General features: G+C 34.9%; 1 protein-coding gene across 1 annotated transcript in view; it reads right to left on the bottom strand.

The window, feature by feature from the left end:
* Window positions 1-12,354: 12,354 nt before the first annotated feature.
* The window catches only part of SLC7A11 (solute carrier family 7 member 11), a 76,823-nt gene continuing 65,052 nt past the window's right edge, over window positions 12,355-24,125 (bottom strand). Inside the window, exon 12 of the mRNA XM_082727590.1 lies at window positions 12,355-16,437. Coding sequence (XP_082583716.1) covers window positions 16,370-16,437 — 68 coding nt within the window. The 3' untranslated portion in view covers window positions 12,355-16,369. The remainder of the gene's footprint in view (window positions 16,438-24,125) is intronic.

Below are 24,125 nucleotides of genomic sequence, written 5' to 3'. Positions count from 1 at the left end.
CTCAGGTGAGAGGAGATGATTCAAGATACACATTGTTAATATTCCTGGGGAGGCTGATAACTATCACTTCTCTTCCCCACTTGACTTATAAATCAAGAAGCCATAAGTCAAAATTGTAAGGCAGAAAGGAGCATTAAAAAATCACCTTTAAGGGGTGCCTGGGTGTCTCAGTGGGTTAGGCCGCTGCCTTCGGCTCGGGTCATGATCTCAGGGTCCTGGGATAGAGTCCCGTGTTGGGCTCTCTGCTCAGCGGGGAGTCAGCTTCCTCCTCTCTCTCTCTCTGCCTGCCTCTCTGCCTACTTGTGATCTCTCTTTCTCTGTCAAATAAATAAATAAATAAATCTTAAAAAAAAATCACCTTTATTGCTAATACAGCTAATGTAGAAGAGTGTGATTCATAGCTAAGGGCAAGTGGACTTTCTAATATTGAACTCCAGAATTAGGAAGATTTGGCCATCCCATTACAAGTATTGTACCATTTCTTACCTCATCTCAAAGATATCTGACTCTGGAAAGGTATGGAGCAGCATGATAGAATTAATGCCCTCTGAGGTCCAGATGGCTCCCAAAAGAGAAAAGACACATAATTAGTTTAGTCTTTTTTTTTTTTTTTTTCTTTCCAAACTCACAAATAAAATTAGGGCACTTCTCTTCTAGAATGAGGCTAAGAGTGTTTCCCTAACATGGCTGCTTCCACATGGAAGTACATATCAGATATGAGAAAGAACCATCTCCTCTTTTCCCCTACCCATCACATTTAGGAGTATTCTGAGTAGAAATGCACCTTGAGTTCAGAAAACATGCCTTTTGTACTTTGTACCCATAATCTAACTCAAGCATGGTACTTAGAAAATTTCAGTTACTCAACAAATACTTTATGATTACACAAGCAAATAAAATTGACAGTTGGAGATGATTGCTGATGGCTTTCCATTGAAGCATGTAAAAGAGAAGAGCTTAGTCACCATGGAGTAAGCTTGCATGATTTGGAGAAGAATGGAAGGAAGCAGAGGAACTAAAAGGGAAAAGAGCAGTGAGGACCTACTAAGACTTTGAATACAAGATGAATGTCTGTTTGGGATGATGACACTATATATTGCATTTCTTTGATGTCTTCCTCTATTTCTCGTATTTTGTTCAAGTTGGCAGCTATACTGGACTTTGTAGTTTCAGGTATGTAGTTAGTGAAAATATGCGCAATGATAATTACTGTATTGTATTATCTTCTGCTACCAGGAGCAGTCAAAAACATACTCTCAGCCTTAACAAGTTCATTATGATGTATTAGTATCATATTATCTAAAACTTTTGGATGTAAGTAACAGAAGCCAATTCAAGTAATTAAAGTAAAAGAGGGAATATTATAAGGAAATAACCGCGTCTTAAAGAACCATTATTAGTTTGGCCTCAGAAAGGGCCCCAAATCTTGCACTACAAAGTTACAGGAAACCAGGAAACATTCTTTCTCCATTTCTTAATCTCTGTACTTTATGTGATTCTTAATAATCCTATTCTTCCAGGTACTAACCTCTGCTATAAAACAGTTAAGTTTATACATCTCCAATCAATAAAAAGCTCAGACAAAGATTTAAATATTTTATCCAAGCACTGTAGAAAACCACTAAGCATGTCTTTGAGCCCTCCTGGTCAGGGAGGAAAGTCAGTGCCCCATCCAAATGCTGAGTATATTCTCTAGTCCTGCTTCAGCAGCAAGCCTGGCCAGAGATTCTGGGCACCTGTGGAGTCTGTTCTGTAGCCCTCCTCAGACTGAGTCAAGTCAGCAGGCTTGCCCAACTACAGATCATAACCTCTGGCACTGTCTACAACGGAGCCCAAACAGTGACCCCAAGCAGACTTGGACCTGAGCTGACGTACTGCCACAGCCTGTGGTCTCTTCCAGACACAGGGACCAGCCAGCAACCCCACCCAATCATGGAGCATAGCCAACAGCCCACACAAGTATAAGGCACAGCTGGTGGCCCTGCTTCAGGGACCTCAGCCAGAAGCCCTGCCAAAGAGTGGAGCATAGCCAGCATACTGCCAATCGTGAAGCCCAGCCTGGATACAGAGTCTAGCCAGTGGCACCTTACATATGGCTGGGGAGCCAAGTCAGATGAACATAGACTCAAAAATTACCAACAAAGTGCTAGCAAACCAAATTCAGAAGCACACTGAAAGAGTCATATACAATGACCAAGTGGGATTTATTCTTGGGATGCAAAGATGGTATAATATATGCAAATTGATAAATGTCATGTACCACATCAATAAAATGAAAGGTAAAAATCATATGATCTCAATAAATGCAGAAAAAACATTTGACAATAGAATATCCTTCAATGATAAAAACTCTCAACAAATTGAGTATAGAAGAAACATCTTGACATAATAAAGGCTATTATATGACAAACCATAGTTGTCACTTTAATGGTGAAATATTGAAAGTTTTTCTAAGACCAGCAGCAACTCTTACCACTCTTTTTCAACATAGTATTGGGAGTCCTAGCTGGAGTGATTAGGCAAGAAAAACAAATAAAGGGAATCCAAATCATAAAGGAAGAACAAAAATTTTCTGTTTGAAGATGACAAGATCATACATTCACTAAACTCTAAATACTCTATCAAAAAACTATTAGATCTAATAAACTAATTCAGTGAAGTAGTAGGATACAAAATCAATACATAAAAATCTGTTGCATTTCTGTACACCAACAACAAATTATCTGAAAATAAAATAAAGAAAACAATCATATTCACAATATTATTGAAAACACTAAAAACTTCAGAATAAGTTTAACCAAGGAGATAAAAAATTTGTACACTGAAAATTAAGAAAATGATTAAAGAAACTGAAGACACAAATAAATGGGATGATATGTCATTATTGGGTCAGAAGAATTAATATTGCCAAATGTCCTTATAACCCAAAGCAAACTATATATTCAGTGTAATCCATACCAAAACTCCAATGGCATATTTCACAGAATAAGAAAAGAATTCTAAAATTTGTATGGAACCCACAACAGATCCCAAATATCCAAAGCAATCTTGAGAAAGAAGAATGAAGCTGGAGGCACCATACTCCTGATTTCTCACTTTATTATGGCGCTGTAGTAATCAAATAGTATGGCACTGGCATAAACGTGGACACATAGATCAATGGAATAGAATCAAGAGCCCAGAAATACATCCATATAGATACAGCCAACTAGTATTTGACAAGGAAACCAGAATGCTCAATAGGGAAAGATAATCTTCAATAAATGGTGCTAAGAAATCAGGATAATCACTTGCAGAATAATGAAATTTAACCTGTATCTGAAACCACTAATGCAAATTAACTCAAGAAAGGGGCACCTGGGTGGCTCAGTTGGCTAAGCATCTGCCTTTGGCTCAGGTCATGATTGAAGGATCCTGAGGTAAAGCCTCAGGTCTAGCTTTCTGCTGAACAGGAAGTCTGCTTCTCCCTCTCTTTCTGCCCCACCCCCACCCTGCTCTGCTCTCTCTGTCAAATAAATAAATGAAATCTTTTTAAAAAATTAACTCAAAATAGATTAAAGACTTGCATGTAAATCTTGAAACCATAAAAGTCCCAAAGAAAACAGTAAGAAAAATTTCCTTGATACTGTTCTTGGTGAAAATTTTATAAAGATGACACCAAAAGCAAGAGTAACAAAAGCATATTAAACAAATGGAGCTACAATAAAATAAAAAGTTTCTGCTCAGCGAAAGCAATAATCAACAAAATGTAAAGGCAACCTGTGAAATAGGAGAAAAATATATGTAAACCATATATTTGATAAGGGGTTAATGTCCAAAATATATAAGGAATTCCTATAACTTGATAGCAAAAAAATCCCCCCAAAATACTTTAAGATCTGTTTTTAAAATGAGCAGAAGAGAGGGCATGGGGTGCCTAAGTCATTTGGGTGTCTAACTCTTGATTTTGGCTCAGGTCATGTTATCAGGGTCCTGAGATGGAACCCCATGACAGGTTCCATGCTCAGTGGAGTCTGCTTGAGATTCTCTCTCTCCCTCTGCTACTCTCTCCACTAATGTTCTTTCTCTCGGTCTCTCAAAATAATAAACAAACAAACAAACAAAATAACAAAATAAAACAAAATGGACTGAGGGCCTGAATAGACATTTTCTAAAATTATATACAAATAGCCAACAGGGACATGCAAATGTGCTCAACATCACTAATCATCAAGAAAATCCAAATCAAAACCACAAAGAGATACCACTTCAACACTTGTTAGAATAACAAGTATCAAAAAGACAAGAAATAACAAATATTGATGAAAATATGGAGGAAGTGTGTCCCTGTACACTGTTGGTAGGGATGTACACTGGTACAGTCACTATGGAAAACAGTTTGGAGATTCTTAAAAAAAAAGAATTACAATATGATCCAGCAATCCCACTTCTGGATGTACATACAAAGGAGAAGAAACCAGAATCTCCCAGACATATCTACACAACCTTGTTCATTACACCATTATTTATAATTGCTAAAATATAAAAACAACCTAAGTGTCTGATGGCAGATGGATGATGAAAATGAAATTTACTAAGAGAGTAAATCTTAAATGTTACTGCCACAAAAAAGTGGTAACTATATGAGGTGATGGATGTGATAACTAACTTTAATGTGGTGATCATTTTCACAATTTCTACATATGTAATTTCATCACATCATATACATTAAACTTATGCAATATTATTTGTCAATTACATCTTAATAAAGCTAGGGTGCGGGGGAACTGTATCAGATAATTCCGTTTTCCAAGTAAGTGTTCTTTAAATAATCTCAAATTTCTGTATTTCTCTAATTCTTTAAACAAATGTAATCTTGCTAGAAGAGTCACCTTTTATCCATTGTGAATCATAAAGAGTAGAAAGCACTAAAAATCCATTCTGAGTGAAATAAGTCAAGCAGAGAGTCAATTATCATATGGTTTCACTTATTTGTGGAGCATAACAAGTAACTTGGAGGACATGGGGAGATAGAGAGGAGAAGGGAGTTGAGGGAAATTGGAAGAGGAGGTGAACCATGAGATACTATGGACTCTGAAAAGCAACCTGAGGGTTTTGAAGGGACAGGGGGTGGGAGGTTGGGGGAGCCAGGTAGTGGGTTTTAAGGAGAGCGTGTATTGCATGGAGCACTGGGTGTGGTGCAAAAAAAAATAAATACTGTTATGCTAAAAAGAAATTAAAAAAAAATCCATTCTATTTCTACAAAACCAGAAAAACTTCAAATAATTTTACTGTACTCATTTTTATCATAATAAAATGAAGATTTTCTTTTCTTCTAAGATAATAACTTTGTTGAATAATATGTCATGCGAAGTAGTTTTTGTTTAATGTTTTCACTTGAGCAAAAAAAAAAAAAATTAGAAGTTAAGATTAAAATCTTAAAAAATTATAACACCAGAGAAATATTTCTCAAAAACAGAAATTACAAATTGGCCTTGAGATGAACATTGGTGAACACTTAACAGTATAGGTCAGATGTAATCTAACTTGAAAAAGGAAGGAAAACATGGTAAGGAGGGACAACAATAAAATTTCTTGGGGAAAAAAAAAAAGATTTCCGTTTGTTGATTATGTAATTCCTGCAGTTACTTTCCTTTTCAAAATATATGTCCTGAACTTATTTCAGTTTACAAACACTTTGGGCAGTGTAAATTAATTAGATAAAATATACTGCTACTACTACTACTAATAATAATAATAAATAATAATAAATAAATAAATAATAAAATGGAAATTACGTTTTACTATTTGAAGTGATTCTATTCAGAGATGTTAACAGAGGATAAGATTTGAAATTTTGATAAAGTTCAATGTGCATATTATGTGTGATTTTCATTCGTCTAAGCCATCTCCATAACACTGGGTAAAAACCAATGTCTTGAACATTGGCTAATAAGTCTTCCACAAGTGCTCCTCTCTAGAGATACATTATGTATGTTGTCCCATGCTCTGGTTCCACTGGTCCTGCATTTATTTCCTTAAACAAGCCCTACTTTTTCTGGCTCAGGACCTTTATCACAGTTTGCATGGCCTATAACACTCCTCATCCAAATTCTACTTTACCTATTAATGTGCACCCATCCTTCAATATCAAATAATACATCTCTAGGAAAGCCTTCACCAACGTCCTAGGACTTGATCACATGTGGGTATATTGTTTTATAGCACCTGAGACCCTAATTTTATCAATACGTTTGAATGACTAGGAGAAAAAAAAATATTTGTACCCCCCAGCTTCAAGAAGCCGAGGTAATACAAATTGTCAACCGTTTTGTATCTCTAGCACCAACCATATGGCTGGCACTGGGTAGTTGCTTAAAACTTTGACTTTACTTACTTAAGTAACGAATTCTGACAGGAACATAACAATGGGAGAATAAAAAGTAAATATAAGTTTAAGGCAGAATTCAGAATATGAAAGAAATGTTTATGGTGTCTTCAGATTTTAGGAAATGGAATGCTTGATGACAAAAGAACATGCAGTTATAGAATCACAATGTTAATTACTATGACAGAAGTAAGATTAGTTTCTCTTATTTTTAAGAAAAAGTAAAATGAGAGGAAAATAACAAGCTTGCTCACATTTTTCTTAGGGTTATCCTCATTTATACTTCGTTATTTTATTATAGCTAGAGGGTATTTCAATTTTTGTAGTATTTAACCTGAATTAATAACTTTGAAACCCTGTTTCACATCTTTCAGAGATTAATGAATCTTCAAAGCTAAAGTTTTTAAAAGTATTGAATCATAATTATAGTTTTATTTCTGAATTCTTTCAAACATCAAACATTTCTTGAAAGAATGAGCCCATGACTGCTGGTGACCAGGTGTTCTTAAGCTTAAGACTATAAAAACAATAAGATGGCTATAAAGACCTGACCTTCAAAGCCAGATCTCCAGGAAGTCTGCAAATATAATTTTTAGGGCATGTGGAGGCAAAAGCAACAGTAGTTATCCATGGCCCAACAACCCCATCCCAGCATATATAATGATCTCAAATCTTTATACATTAGAAAAATTCAAGTAGACTAAAAATTCAAGTAGAAAATTATTAGAGGTATTCCAGAAGCAAAAGGATTTGCAAACCTAAACCAGCATGTTTAAGGGCCTAATGGTAGTATAAAAGCAAATTATTACCCATCATGTAATATCTAAGTTTTTCTGTATATTTTTACTAAACACATTTCCAGTCACATTCATTAACTTTAAAATAAGTATATGGCATATGGGATGGTTTATAATTCTTTTCAAAATAGTTTTAATTTAATAGGCGCCAAAGTTATTAGTTTACTTTTTATTTTCCTAAAGCATTTCAGCAGGGAAAGTGCTACTGAACCTCCTGCATCTACTTCAAAGAGAGTTTTGGTCATCAAAATTTTAGGATCAAAAAAAAAAAAAATTTTAGGATCTTTCTGCTCTACATTTCTGAGCATTATTTCAACTTATTATGAAAACAATACCTTATTGAAAATTTAAAAAAAGAAACAACTAAGTGTCTTTCCACAGGTAAAGTTCATAGTAGGTCATTTGACTCTTCATTTCCTCCCTCAGGACCCACTTACTGACATGAACTGGAGATGGGTGCAATGGGAGAAAGAGAAAAAGAAAGAACGGGTGGGGAGAACATGGGATGGCAGAGACTGAAACTCCTTAGTTTTCTTATTCTGACGTTAAGATAGTCTATGGAAATATTCTTTCCATAGACTCTAATGGATTGCTTAAATTTAGAGATAATAAAAACCGCATCTGAGAAAAACCTACCACAAAACCTAACGAATATAAGCCATTCACTCATTCATTCACTCATTCACTGAATATATTAATTTAATAAACATTGAGTACTTACTATGATTTAGTCAGTGAAAGGCACACGCACATACACACACAGATAATTTCAAATCTAGGCAGAGGAGGGAGTCGAGTACTGCAGTGTCAATGACGTGATGCGTTCTATAGAAAATGTGCACCTAAGATGGTGAAGGTATTCAAGGTTCAATCTTGGGGAAGGGTTCTGGAAGAGGTGACTTTTAAAGGTGGTCTTGAATGTTGGGTAGAAATTCGCTATGTGGAATGTAGAAGATAGCAATGGGCAAAGAAAAATATAATTCCTATAATCTACAGTGTGTCAAATGAAATAATAGCATTTTTGTTGTTGTTGTTTAACTACTGGGAAAAAAAGATCATTTTCTATGGCTGCAGAGAACGTGGAAGTGGCCATTTGTAACTGCACAGAGAAGGACAGCAGATTATGCAAAACACTGTGTTATGCGGAGGAGTTTGGATTTATCTATCCAGAAAAATAAATAAGTAAAGGGAAAGCCATTGAAGACTTTTACTCTATTTGTGTTTCTGCAAGAACATCCTGGGGAAACATGTGAAGGTTGAAATAGAGACAGACAAGACATGAGACTGCTAAGAGGCAAGAAATAAGACTGAATTACGACAGGGGAAAACAGAAGAGAGAAGTTGGTACGATATTTCAGACCAGAGCACAGATGGACATAATCCATTAAGGAAGAAGAATGTCTGTAGTCTTTGTAGTGTTTGCCACCACTTTCAGTTTCTTGTATAGAGAATTGATGCCAAGGAAAATACCCAACAAATTCACAGAATCAATGATAGATAAATCCAATCATCAAAACCAAAGGCTTCAACTTGTTGGGATGTACACTGTTTAAAAAAAAAAAAAAGCAAAACATGTACACTGCTTTTTTTTTTTAATTTTTTATTTTTTATAAACATATATTTTTATCCCCAGGGGTACATGTACACTGCTTTTAAAAAAAAGCAAAATATGACTTTTTTATGTAACTATCAAATGTTTATTTCATTTCCATTTAAAATATTTTCAAGTAAAAAATACAGACAAAAATACATATACAAGGGTTGAAGCAACTAGAAGCATGATGGGTATACATAATACAAATACATAATACATAATACAAATGAAATTAAATTCATTGCAAAACAGAGTTACATCATATTGCACCAAAATTTATTCCATACAAAAAACACACGTGTCAAGACTTTCCATCAGATGAAAGCACTCTTATTTCATAGTATCTTACCACTCACACAAATAGCCCATAAACACCATCTGGCAGTGTAATTGCTGCACCAGAACTCTCCCCAGAGGGAAATCATTAAATTGTACAAAAATCCATTTTTTTCACATATCTCATGATGGTATAGGCATCAGTGCCAGAGAACCTTAAGAAACACAACACAATCCACACATGAAAGTCCCTTTGTGCCATTTATAGTTTCATAGTTCAATATCTAAATAAATCAGTACTCCTAATATGGTTGGAATGTAGACACAGAAAAGGGATTTTGCTATTTAAGCATTTATCAATATAAAACATTGTGTAAAATTTGCACTAAATACACACAGACCCCTTTACCAAGTTTTATCATCATACTGTCAGAGTGAAGAAACCCCACCATAGAGGAGGACCACTTTAGGATACTGAGGCTCATTCTTCCCCAAATGGATTGTTCTGTTCTTGTATTTTAGATGACCAGGCCAAATGCTATACCCCCACCCCTCAGTTAGAGGAATGGTACAAGGTCATGACAAATGCATTCCAGATTCATGTTAGGGGTTAGAGCTGGTCTATAAATTACAATTGAAATATACATCAAAAAGATGGCTGTCAGCACAATCCTCCAGAGGATTTTGACTATCACTTTTTCCACTGGTCTAACCTGATTCCGTGGGTGCAAATTATTGATGCTTGCCATATATAATGTCAGAAGCATTTAAACACATTCATATACAGTACCTAATAATATGTTAATATGAACATACCAACACACGTATTTTCTATCCCTTGATAATTGAAAAAGAAGTCACTGTTACTAGGCAGATTTAGCACAAAGCTCACTAAATCCATTTTTATATAAAGTAAATACAGATATACATACAATAAGAAGACACAAAAAATTCATCATGACATGAATTCTGAGTCAATAACTAAATGCCATCTCTACCAGTGCAACACTACCACCTAATCCATCCTACAATACATTAAAACAAACAAACAAAAAAAAACTCTATGAAATCTGGAATCAAATATTTGTCAGAAAAGTAGGACAAATAAAGTTTGTCAAGCATTCAATGCAAGACACCATTTGTCTTGCTTTTTTCTGACTTGTGCTTATTATAAAAACACAGGTAGCTAACATTTAATATTAATAAAACACAACTACATGTCTGTTCACCAATTTGGCACAGAGAGAAGACTATATTTCATGGTACCAAACAATGAACTCCTAACACATCTAGCACTTATGTTTCCACAGTTTTCAAAACGTTGAGGGGTACCACTGAAAACTCATTACTATTACATTGCAACACATCTAAAAAGAAATAGAAACTTGAGGCTCATGCTTGTGTTCAAAATAACATTGGCCTCAAATATCCTGAAAAAGTAAAGTCATATATCCCTCTCTGTTCATGGATAATGTCAAAAGAAGAACCTGGTTTTCAACATTTAAGTATCAACAGTTTAGTTCCAGATTTATAGCATTGGAAATACTATCCACAATGAAAACTATTAAGTAAAAAATTTCTTCAAGGAGAGGATTAAAAAAAAATCAAGACTACTTAAAATTTTTGGAGGATTCTTGTGGTTTATGTGATAACCATAGATATATAGATATATATGGGGGTCTTTTTTTTTTGCTTTCAGAGCAATTAAAAAGTGCTATATGGTAGTGTATGAAATCCTTAAAACAACAGTAGTTTAATGTAGATTACTCCTATTCTGTTAAAAGCACATACATTCATTTGGAACAATCTGTTTTATTTCCCCCAAAGTATTATTTTACTTTAAGATAATTTTCTTTATATTACATTAGCCAGTAAATAAAAATTTTGAATTAAGGAGAAATTCTAGGGAAAAAAATTATTCCAAAATATTTCGAAATAAGACAGTTCAAATAAAAAACAAGGAACCACATTGCATTGCCTCCAGGTCTGATACAAATGAGCTTCCGAGCATGTACTGAACATGTTAGCCATCTAACTAGTAGGAGTAAGTGAGGTCTATCTTTCACAATCATCATCTAAGTCAAATCCCTCCCAACCCAACCAGTTATACACATGTAACACCCAAAGGCCTAATAAGTTTTCCTATAAGATTTTGTGCAAAGTACACTGTCACCCAAGGTGCTCACAATACAATCCCTTCTGCAAAAGACATAACTGTGATTCAGTCTTTTTGTTTGTTTCTGTAGCTTTAGCATGACCTTTAAAGACTTCAAGAGGAAGAACTCAGCAAACAAGTCTTCTAACCAATAAATTAATGTGCTTGAAAGTCATACTTTAAAAAAAAAAGTCAGTAGTGTATAGGTGGAGCGAAGAACAAGTATATTCATTTTCAAACCATTGTGTCCATCTGCATGGCTCTCAGATGCCTACTACTCCACAGTTTTCTTGAGAGAATTTTTCTCTGTACAACTGTTAAGGCTGTTATTGATACCATAAATGCACCCTTGATCCAAGTACTTGAAGTATACACATGTAATAGATAACTATTGAGATAACCATCTCCCACTGATATTTTAAGGCCAATGGTAACAAAGACAAAAGAGGTGAGGACTCTCAAGGAAATAAACCAAGGGGCAGTTTCACACTAAGGATATCTAGGGTCATTGTGTAAGTTCAAATTAAGACTCACTCCCATCTCGAGGCTATCATGTCAAAATATGACAAATAAAACAAAGGAAATTATGGATTCATTTAAAAGAAAAAACAGAAATGGTTCAAATAGATCAAGCTAATATCCTTAGGAGGTTGTAAAGACAATATCTCACAACATGGAGACCTGGTGAACTTTCTGTGAGACTGGGATTTACACCTTTGTGAATTTGTTGTGAATCTGAAAATAGACCAAGCATTCATTTTAGACACCAACTAATTTGAAAATGCAACAAAAAGAACTAAGGATTATCTTCAAAATTTAGCTGTTAAGGTAACTTTTTAAAAACAGTATTAAAACTACCTAGAGTTTACTTTGAGGTATTATATATATTGAGATACATTTAAAATACTGTTTATGAGAAAATTCACCTAAAATACACTTATAGGTAATAAATTTTTACCTTACATATAAATTATGTAAACAGAAGCTGTCAAGATGTCTCATTACCTATATATCCGCCACAAGTTTCTTGCCCGTTACACAATGTCATACTTTAATTCCTGACTTTGAATTGCTAAAATTGTTAACAAAGTAAAATGTGACTCTGTAAACATTATCAGCACCAACATACAGCATATCATGTTGGGTAAAATGAAGCAAGATTACATTTAAGTAAAATCAATCTTTTACTCATCTGCATTCAAATTCCAAATCTCACTATATTTCTTTCCTAAGAAAAATAATTACAATTAAAACCCTATTTGTTGCTTTTCTGTCACTCAGAACTGAATCATAAAATACATCAAAAGTGAACACTTTCCTTATATATCGCAAAATATAAAAATACATGAGAGCCATGTAAAATTATACATAGATACTTCAGTTAACTCAAAACTTTATTATTTAAAGATATATTCTGTAAATGGCCTGTGTTTATTTCTACTAGAAAAAGTAATGGAAGTTATTTTACTATACTCACAGGGACAGATGCAGATTTTGTAGGGCCAGAAATGTATACAATTCTGATCTTCTTCAAAAAAATTCATATAAATTTCCAAATACAACATTAGGAAGGGACATGTCTAAGTGAGGGGCACTGAAGCCACATTCCATTAGTTACTTGGGATATCCACTTACGCACTACAGACAATTAATTTTTAATACTTCTCTGACCATGCGGCATAATAAGTTACATTGAAATATCATTATTTCCAGTCACATGCTATCTTTCATTTCCTGCTACTCAGGCCTTCAGTATTCTATATTCTCATAACCTATACCTCAATTATAAGAAATCTTCTATAGGTCAAAGATGCCCTCTTTCTTGGTTGGTATTACATTCATCTACAAATAGAGGTAAAATAATGAGTTTCCTGAAGACTGATTACGGTTCATAAAAATTATGTTGAGTTAAGTAATTATACTCGGGTTAACTGTCTGTTAATATACCAAATAGCACTGGGGAAACATTTTCACCAGACACATAAAATAATACAGAAATTTGTTTCGACATACCTGTTTTAGTGTTAGAGAAACTGCTATGCATTGCTAATGTAACCTAATAATCTATCCTACTTTTGTCCCAGCAGAGATGGGAAAGAATACAGTATAAGCACACATGTATATTTGTGGGTGCACACACCTAACATTTATTTTGGGTACTGGAGTCCGCCGTCTTTTCTAAGACAAATCTTTAATCTCTCGAAGAAAGACAAGAAAAAGGTCTATTTCCAGCCGACCTAAACATTTATAATAGTCCAATTTTCCTCAACTGACCAAAGAAAAATCTGAGGAAAATAATCTAACATTTTTAAAAGTGAGTCAAAAAACATTTACTGAAATATTTGTAATTGCATAAGGAGAATCAGTCCATTTTTTAATCAAATTGTTTTAGCTTTGGAAGTCTTTACTAAATCCGTTTAATTCGTAATTAAATACTTGAGACTCCATGTTACCCAAAAAGTAGTACATTTGAAAATAGTATATTTGTTGTCTTAAACAGTATTGGCCACTTTTACTTTTTGTGTTATAATAAACTCATAATATGTATATAAACATTTGAATATCCACAATGGTAAGGGTATAATGTAATGGTATATATATATATATATATATATATATATATATATATATATATATATTATACATATTTATGTTCGGGAGAGTTTTCAAATAGAGTTGATTTGATATTATCTGAATAAAAATTATGAATATCGATTTCCAGATTATTGAAACCCTGCATCTTTTCATGGCGTATCCTAAAAATAAATTGAAGTACAACTTAGTCTTTATTATTTTTAAAAATATTACTGACTGGAGCGCCTGGGTGGCTCAGTGGGTTAAAGCCTCTGCCTTCAGCTCAGGTCATGATCTCAGGGTCCTGGGATCAAGCCCCTCATTGGGCTCTCTGTTCAGTGGGGAGCCTGCCTCCCTCTCTTTGCCTGTCTCTCTGCCTACTTGTGATCTCTCTCTCTGTCAAGTAAATAAATAAAATCTTTAAAACAAAAAAAAATTCCTGACCGACTTACTCTCTGTCGGGTTAAAAATTATAGTAGCATTAGAAATTTAACAATGCAAAAATCATTTTTTTAAATGATGGGAAAAATAATGAAATGCATGCTAGTTAGCTCTTATGATGTTATATTTGAAAAGAAATTAAAACAAAAAATAACAAAATAAAATGAGACCTATCTGTCACTGTGGTTATAAACACATAATTCTCAGGAATAATTAAGAGCTATGTAAACCTCTCCATGTGATCTTACTATTCTTTTTTTCATTAGACAAAACAAACAACCAAAAAACAAACAAACCCCATAAAAACCCTTAAGAAGAGTTTTCTGGTTTATATTACATGGGCTTAGACGGTTAAAAAAAAAAAAAAGAATATAAACACAACCAATTTCTACCTCAGCAACAGAGTGGCAAGAGATACAGACAAATGGATATAAGAAGCAGAGGCTACAGATCAAATTTGAAAACCAGATGGTAAGAGAAAAGGGAAGGAATTTTTATGAATTTACTTAAAGACCCAAACACCAGGTTTGGCTGAAAATAATGTCAATCTTGGATGTGTATTAAATGTTATCAAGAGCAAAAACTGAAATTGGTGACTTGGAATTGCCTCAAATTATAAATCATCATTTCTGCTTTGGTCAATTTTCTATGAACTCTGTATCAGCTCAATGATTTTAATCAGTGTAGTTCTTTCAAAAATTGTTACTTTTAAAATTAGAGGATGAAACATACTCTGGGATGACTATTTGATCTTAGATGTATGTAAATAATGGTTTACACATTCCATCATTATATTACCCTATTTGAAAATTCCACAATATTTTCTAAACGTAGCATAAAAACACCTGTCAAATACACACACACATTTCTCCTACTTTTAGTGAATTTGTTATCAGTTATCTCTTTTGCAAGCTGAATGATAATTAAGGTGAGGAAATAACTGACAAAGTTAAGATAAAGAAGTGGAAAATTTTTAGAAACATCAGTTGTAAATCTTATTTAGCAGTGACATTTCTTCCTCAATTTTTATGTAAATATATGCCTTTTCCTAATTAATCTGGACAGTTTCATCCGAAGAGCTATTTTAACAGAATATAAAATATATAAAGGAAATGTACAAACTGTCAAAATTTATTACCATGTAAAAATAGCTATGAGATTAAAAACTGCTCATACTCACTAACACTGCAAATAGATATGATTATAGGGTTGGGCATAATATTTTGGGTATTCTCTTTTTTGTTGATTTCTGTTTTATAAGGAAATTGTAATTTGAAGATTTAAAAATGCATATATATAGCTATATTATCAAGGGGTAAGTTATTAGGGAAACAAATGATTGTGCTTAAGAGGCTTTAATAACAAATTGACTATTGCTTTCTCTAAGAAAGATGTTACATTCTTTCATGATCAAGTGGGCTGCCATGAAAACAAAGTGGGTTTTCCTGATAAAGAGAAAAAAAAAATCTTAACATAATCAATTATCGGAATTTTTAGACAAAATTCCTGGATTTTTCTCATGAACAATAGCCCCTGGAAGCTCTTCTTCAATGTATTCATTAAAATTAGGCATTTTCTCTCTGTCATTTGTTCAGAATGCTCTAGGTGTAATGCAGTAAAAGATGAGTGATATCTAAGTTGGTGTCTAAGAGGAAGCAATGCAATGCCAACATAAAATGTATTTCTTTCTTTCCTCAGTTCAGAATGATGATGTACAATTTTCCCCCCAGAAGAGCAGAAAACACTTTTCACAGTATAGTCATCTACAGTGTATAAAAATTATTTCTATAAAAGCCATATACACAGAAAACATCTCAGTGTTCATGATGAGATATGTTATAAAGATCACTAAAGGAATTGTTCACTCGGTAGTCTTTTTCCTCTCACTTCATGTAGGTATCAGAACTTCCAAAATCATGTGAACTCATTGAATACTTGCATAACACATCTGCTTTCAGTAACTACCTGGAGTTATAACTAAATTTCTTAGAAACCAGCTTAAACACATTAAAAGATATGAATAGCAACAACTGATTCCTTTAGTCCATCACCAAAGTTGCAATCCTCTGGATTTTCATAAAATGCCTGAAGATGCACATTTTGTTTCAGCCCTCTGGGCAGACACAAGGCCAAGAATAGATTGCCAATATTTCAGATGCATTAATTCATAATTTACGACAATCTTCTTCTGGTACAACTTCCAGTATTATTTGCAATGTTCTTGTTATTCCATCTACAAAGAAATAAAAAATAAATTAAACATGCACAGAACTAAGAAATGCATAAAAACAGCAAAATGTGAATTATTGGGGGTTGAATACTGAAAACACATAACCGTCTATTTCATAGAGCACTTTCAAGAACTGTTTACTTCATTAGAATCTCATCATGCTCAATTAATTATTTGTCACTTCTGTAACTTCCCATGATGGCTTCTCAGCAAGAATACATTAATATTTTGTATTCAAATAAGAACTTCTATTCATAAACCAGGAGGCTGAAAATATTTCAAGGCAATAGAACCAAGATAAATAAATTTTAAAAATACACTTCTTATTCCCTTTGAAATTAGTTTATTATTTTAGTACCTATGAGATTATAAACAATTCCTCAGAAAAATCAAAAGACTCATACTATAATGTCTGGCCTTAAACTTGTCACATATTACTGAGTAAAACACATTATGTCCCAAGGCCTTATTTCCTCATCTGCAGAATGAGGGACTTGGGAGTGCCATCAGCAAGATAGAGGGCTAGGAGGTCCCAACACTTGCCTCCCCACAAAACAAAACAAAACAAAACAAAAACGAAAAGACAAGGGAACCAAAAAATACACCAAGAACAATAAATAAACAGATATAAACTGAAGATAACAGATCAGGGAAATTCTAAACAACAAAGAAAAGGGGGCAAAAGTCTGACAGAGCTAAAACATTGAGGATGTCTGCCCAGAAAAGTAAAGAAAGAATTTTGCCTCCATCACTCCATCCCTCAGTCAGAAGCTGGAGAACTCCAGAAAGCCTCAGTGTTGTGGATGTATGCAGCTTTTGCTACAAAGGTCTTCCACGGTCCTCCTCAATGACACTGGTCCCAGACGATGGAGTAGCCTGGAGTGCCCCCACTCTGCATCTGGTCCCAGAAGCTGGGGCTGTTGCTGGGTCTTGGTTGTTGATGTGACCATTCTCAAGGACTGGGTGCCACAGCACATCACTTATACAATACTGGAGATACTACTATTCTTTGCCCACTCCAGCCCCAGACTGGGGCTTTGTCCCATAATTACTGAGACAACCTCTCCTCACTTGAGCCCTGCCCTCAGGATCCCAATTTACTCTTTGGCTGTCATTTTTGGGACTGTGCTACTGTCACCCTGAGCCCTCCTCCAACAAGACTCTGAACCATAATTACTGAGACTTCTGTTACTGTCCTGAATCCTCCCCTGGGTTCTAGGTCCCCGCTCAGACTTATCATTGCCAGGGGCATTGCCACTACCCTAAATGTCACTCACTTAGTATGTCCTGAGTCATACTTTGCCTACTATTATCAGAACTATGCTGCTCTAAGAACCCCCATCTCAGCTCAAGACTCTGAGCTGTCATTCCTGAAATGGACTCTTGCTGCCCTAATTTCTGTCCTGTGGGTTCTAGGTCACAGTTCTGATTCTTCATTGCTATGGGCACTGACACTACCCTGGGCCCCACCTTTCAAGTTTCAAGTTGGGGTTCTGACCCATGATTGCTGGGACAAGGCTACTACTGCCCTTGACCCTACCCTCCAGGTCCTGGGTTGCAGCTCTGAAATGTCATTGCCAGGTCAGTGCTGCTACTGTTTTGTGGCCAGATCCCTGGGTCCCCATATGTACCTTAAAAAGACCACTACCAGAGTTGTGCTTTTGCTATTTTGTAAGTGTCCTGGTGCCAGAATTGAGGCTTTCACCCACATCCTTAGGCTATAATACCATCACATCTTGTTATTCCAGGACACTTGCCACTGCTGCATTCCTTCCTACCAGGATGAGTCATAGTGGCGAGTCTTTGAGACCCAGGTACCAGTTACATGGGGTATCTGCATATTCTCACACTCCAGACATTAATGTCAGAGCCACAGAAAGCACACCTATGCCCCAGGATCCAGGCACTGTGATGGTTTCATATAAATCTGATCCTAGGATGGCAGCTCCAATACTGCTCTGAGGGCTCTGAGGGTTAGCATGACTAACCAGGTGCCAAGGAGGGACTCCTTAACTAGAGCTTCCTCCCATGGGCATAAATATCCCAGTAAGGCTATCAGCAGATTTCTCAGCAGAAAACTTGCAGGCCAGGAGAGAATGGGATTATATAGTCAAAGGACTCAAAGGGAAAAAAAAAAAAAAGCTGCATCAATCAAGAATACTTCATCCAGAAAGGCTGTCATTCGGAAATAAAAAAGAGGTAAATATTTTCCCAGACAAACAAAAGCTGAGGGAATTTAGAGCCAATGGACCCGCCTATAAGAAATGCTAAAGAGAGTTCTTCAACCATATGTATAGTAAATGAAAATATACGAAAGTAGAAAATTCACTGGTGAGGATGAATCTATAGTCAAATTCAAAATACTCTCGTGTTGATCAGAGAAGAAATAAATGAAATAGAGACAGAAAAACAGCAAAAAAGATCAAGGAAATTAAGAACTGATTATTTGAAAAGATAAAACTTTATCTAGATTAACTAAGAAGAGGATTCAAAAAATAAAATCAAAAAGAAAGAGGAGGGGTGTTTGGGTGGTAGTTAAGCATCTGACCCAATTTCAGCTAGGGTCTTGATCTCACGGTCATGAGATGGAACCCTGCATTGGACTTCACCCTGGGCATGTAGCCTACTTAAGATTCTCTTTTTCCTTCTCCTTCTGCCCCTTCACTACCCCTTTCTCTCCATCTGTCCCCCTCTCAGAAAGAAAGAAAAGGAGAGAAAGAAAGAAAGAAAGAAAGAAAAGAAAGAAAGAAAGAAAAAACATTACAATTGATACCACAGAAATACAAAGGATTATGAGAGACTTCTATGAACACTTATATACCAACAAACTGAATAACCTAGAATAACTAGCTAAATCCTAGAAACATATGTTCTCCCAAGATTAAATCAAGAAGAAATAGAAAATCTAAATAAACCAATACCAAGTAAGGAGATTCAATCAGTAATAAAAAAAAAAACCTCCCAACACAGAAAAGCCTAGGAATAAATAGTTTGTGCTGGTAATTCTAGCAAACCTGCAAGGAAATATTAACACTAATCCTTCTCAAACTGTTCCAAAAAATTCTAAACGAAGAAAAACTCCCAAACTCATTTTATGAGGTCAGCATTATGCTGACACCAAAGTCAGACAAAGACATTATTAAAAAAAAAAATCATAGACCAATATTCCTAATGAATATAGATGTAAAAATTCTCAAAAAATATTAGCAAGTAAAATTCAGCAACACAATAGAAGGATCAAATACTTATAGTCAAGTGGGATTTATCTCTGGGATGTAAGGATGCATTAAACATTACTGGAAGTCCTAGCCAGATCAATTAAACAAGAAAAAGAAATAAATGGCACTCATATCAGAAGGAAGGAAGTAAAATGATCTCAAATACAGAAAACCCTACAGATGGGTGATCTCATTACAGAAAACCCTAAAAACTCAACTAGATAAAAACTATTTTAACTATTAACATGAATTCAGTAAAATTGCAGGATACAAAATCAACATATACAAATCAATTGTATTTCTATAGAGTAACAATAAATTATCTGAAAGAGAAAGTACGAAAGCAATTCCATTTACAATAGCATTGAAAACAATCAAACACTTAGGAATAAATTTAACCAAGGAGTTGAAAGATATGTATTCTGACAGTTGTAAGACATTGATAAAAGAGATTGAAAAGATAAAAATAAATGGAAAGATATCTCGTGTTCCTAAACTTGAAGAATTAATATTGTGAAAATGTCCACATGACCCACAGATCTAATGGGGTCATATCCAAATGATCTACAGATTCAACGCAATTCCAATCAAAATCCCAATGATGTTTTTCACAGATATAGGAAAAGCTATCCTAAAATTAGTTTGGAACCCCAAAAGACCCTGAATAACCAAAGCAATCTTGAGAAAGAAGAACTAAGCCGGAGGCATCACAATACTTGATTTCAAGCCATATTACAGAACTACAGTAATCAAAACAGTATGGTACTGGAATAAAAAGAAGCACATAGAGGAATGGAAAAAAATATAATATATATATATATATATATATCCACATGCAAAAGAAACCTTAACTTGTACCTGTACCTTACATCATTCACAAAATGAACTCAAAGTGGATCAAAGATTAAAATGTAAGACCTGAGATCATAAAATTCTTAGAAAAAACATAGGAGAAAAGATCCTTGACATTGATCTAGGCAATGATTTCTTGGATAAGTCACCAAGAGCACAGTCAATAAAAACTAAAATAAACAAGTATGACTATATTAAACTAGACAGCTCTGGACAGCAAAAGGGACAATCAACAAATTGAAAAAAACAACCTATTGAATGAGAGAAAATATTCACAAATCATGTCTGATAAGGGGCTGTTATCCAAAATACATAAAGAACTCATACAACTTAATAGCAAAAAATAAAATAACCCAATGAAAAATAAGCAAAAACTTGAATAGACATTTTTTCAAAGATTATATACAAATGACCAACAGGTATATGAAAAGATGATTAGCATTAGTAATCACCAGGGAAATACAAATCAAAACCATAATGTGGTATTACACCTGGCAGGATGGCTTTTATCAAAAAGACAAGAGACAACAAATATTGGTGGGGATGTGAACACTATTGGTGGGAATATGAATTGCTATAACCATTACGGAAAACATAATGGCAGTTCCTCAAAAAAGTAAACATTGAACTACCTATGATTCAGCAATTCTATTCCTGGTTATGTGTACTAAGAAGCTGAAGTCAGTATCTCAAAGGAATATCTTCACACCTAGGTTAACCGCAACATTATTCACAATAGCCAAGATACGGAAACAAGCTAAGTGTTCATCAACAGACAAATGGATGAAGAAGATGTGATTATGGAATATATTCAGCCATGGGAAAGAAGGAAATCCTGCCATTTGCAACAACATTATGCTAAGTGAGATGCCTCAGACAAAGACAAATATTATATAATACCACTTACATTATGGAATCCAAAAAATGAACTTGTTAAAATAGAGAGTAGAATGATGATTACCAAGGACTAGAGGGTTAGGAAATTGGGGAGATGTTGCTTAAGGGTACAAACTTAGGTATGGAGATATAATGCACAACATAGTGACTATACTATATAATAAATTATAAAAATTGCTAAGGGACTAAATCTGAACCATTCTCAACACTAAAAAAGAAATTATAAATGAATGACATTATAAAAGGTATTAACTAATGCTAGTATAGTAATCATATTGTGATATACAACTATATCAAATCAACACATAATATACCTTAAACTTATATAATGTCATAATGGAAATCATATCTCAATGAAAAAGATAACTGAGAGAAGAAGAAGGGGCTTGAACTAGAAAGTAGTTCTCGAAGTGTAATCCCTGGACTAGGAATATGAGCATAGCCTGAGTTATCAGAAAGGCAACTGTTCAAAGTGCTATCCCAGACCTACTAAATCGGAAACTGAAGGCAGGGCTCAGAAATCTGTGATTCTGCTAGACACTAAAATATAGAAACCAGTGGGCTGGATCATTTCTAAGGTCATTTTATCTTGGCAGCCCTAGAACTCTGTGATGCTAGTTTCCCAGAGTTCATTCTTGTTCATCTCTAATCTTTGTAATCAATCCTTACAGAATCTCCTTAAAATGTTACTGATCCTGGAACTTCTGGAGCCTATCTTCTTAACAGTTTCAGACCCATATCGTCTCTCATCCAGACATGCAGTGTTTCTCCTCTTTCATGACTTGTCATCTGTAATGGTCCCTTTCAAGCAGTATTTCACATCACTAGAAGATGTATTTTTCATCTGTTGCTTTATAACAGTGTTCCCCAAAGTTGTTTTTCTCCACACACTGATTTTTATAATGCACATTAATTATCAAAAGCTCAGCAAGTGATAAACTCCATGTAAATCTTTCTTGAATATTTATTACAGCATACTCTACACTGAGATACAGGTGGAACACAAGGGAGTGCTCAAGAGTAATAAAAGTCCATGCTTACAGAAAAGGGAAGTGGTAAAATTATCTGAGATAAAGAGATGGTGGAAAAGTAAGTATCAACCAATAGTACGGAATATGTGAATCTTGTAATACAAGAAGGAGCCAGGGCTATCTGATAGGTTGAAACAGTAGGAGATTTTAGGCATCTGCAATGCTGGAGTGCAAAGCATTGGGGTTAAGTTTATATTCTCTCCATCTCTTCCTCCCTGAACTAATCTCTAAAATGACTGACATTTGAGTATTTGTGTGTGTGTGTGTGTGTGTGTAGTGTGTATGTGTGAGAGACTATTCATGCATGTATCTACTGAACAAAAGCCTTTTCTGAATGCCTGTTTCTGTGTTCTGAGCCCCTGTCCTTTGCTTTCTTAGATATCTTCCTTACCCATGTCACAACACTACATCAGCTCCAGGGAAATGGTTAGCAACTTAGAGATCTTGAAGCTTTGCTTGTGTGACATTCTTCTTTGCAAGCTTGATTTAGATCTTCTATTCAGCAGAACATAAGGGACCAAAGACTCTGTCTTCCAGTTCTCCACACCTTTTCTCTTCTTCCACGTTCAATCAGTCCTATTACATTCTCTCCTATGACTTTCCTATGTTCTCTCTTGGGATCTCAAGATTTGAAAAATTCTCATTGTGATGGAGGTTTGGCCACAGTGACAGATTTTGGTCCTGAGTAAGCTGTTGGAACTATACCAGCTTTTTCTTCCAGGTCATCTACAGCGATGGGGTCAGATAGTGGTACTCAGCAGACACAAATAAGCCTCTGTGGAAGCTTCCTGCTTGCCCAGGAGAAATGTGGTGCATGTGTTATTCAACTGCATCCACGCTCATATAAACGTCTTGACTGGGAATAATCACCTCCATGATACTACATAATATATATAATATATATATATATATATATATAAACACTATTTTATTTACTTTTTATTTACTTGAGAGAGAAAGCAAGAGAGAGAGCACAAGCAGGAGGGGCAGAGAGAGGGGGAAGCAGACTTCCTGCTGAGCAGGAAGCCCATTCAGGGCTCAATCCAGGACCCTGGGATCATGACCTGAGCCGAAGGCAGACGCTTAATTGACTGAGATTCCCAGGCATCCCTCTATGATACTATTCTTTTAAACACAAATGAGCCAATGAGTCTACACTCGATGTTTTCAGTAACTGCAAGTTACAAGAACAAATAGTAATTGCAGTATTTTTAGCTTTACTTTTCAGTAGTAAAGTAGTTTTTGAAATCAGCTCAAACAACTGACCTTGCAAAATCGGATTTACCCAACCACACTCAAGCACACAAGCACAGGACCTACAGCCAAACTGAGTAACTCTATGAAGTATTAGCACAAAACCAATCTTCCCCACAGGTCATAGTTAAAATAATAGTAGGTATGTTGTTTTTCTATTTTTTAAAAAAGGCTTCCAAACCTTTTCACGTGTATGGTCTCCTTTGATCTTTACAATGAAGATGGTTTACGCCCCCAAGAGATGTAAGCAAGCTTAACTAAATTAAAATACTGCACTGCAGACTTCGTGAAGAGCCAGTAGGATGCACTCAGGAGCTTCCAGTGCGGAATCTCTCATAAGCTAAGTTACCCATGATATACCATTAGCATCATATGCTTTCAGAACCCTGGAATTGCAAAGTCATTGTCTACAAAAATGGACTATGACCATTTTGCTGGT

This window comes from Mustela nivalis (genome assembly GCF_964662115.1).
Source record: "Mustela nivalis genome assembly, chromosome: 4".
NCBI classification, from domain to species: domain Eukaryota; kingdom Metazoa; phylum Chordata; class Mammalia; order Carnivora; family Mustelidae; genus Mustela; species Mustela nivalis.
Note: the sequence above shows the minus strand (reverse complement) of the source record. Positions and strands in the feature narration are given on the sequence as shown.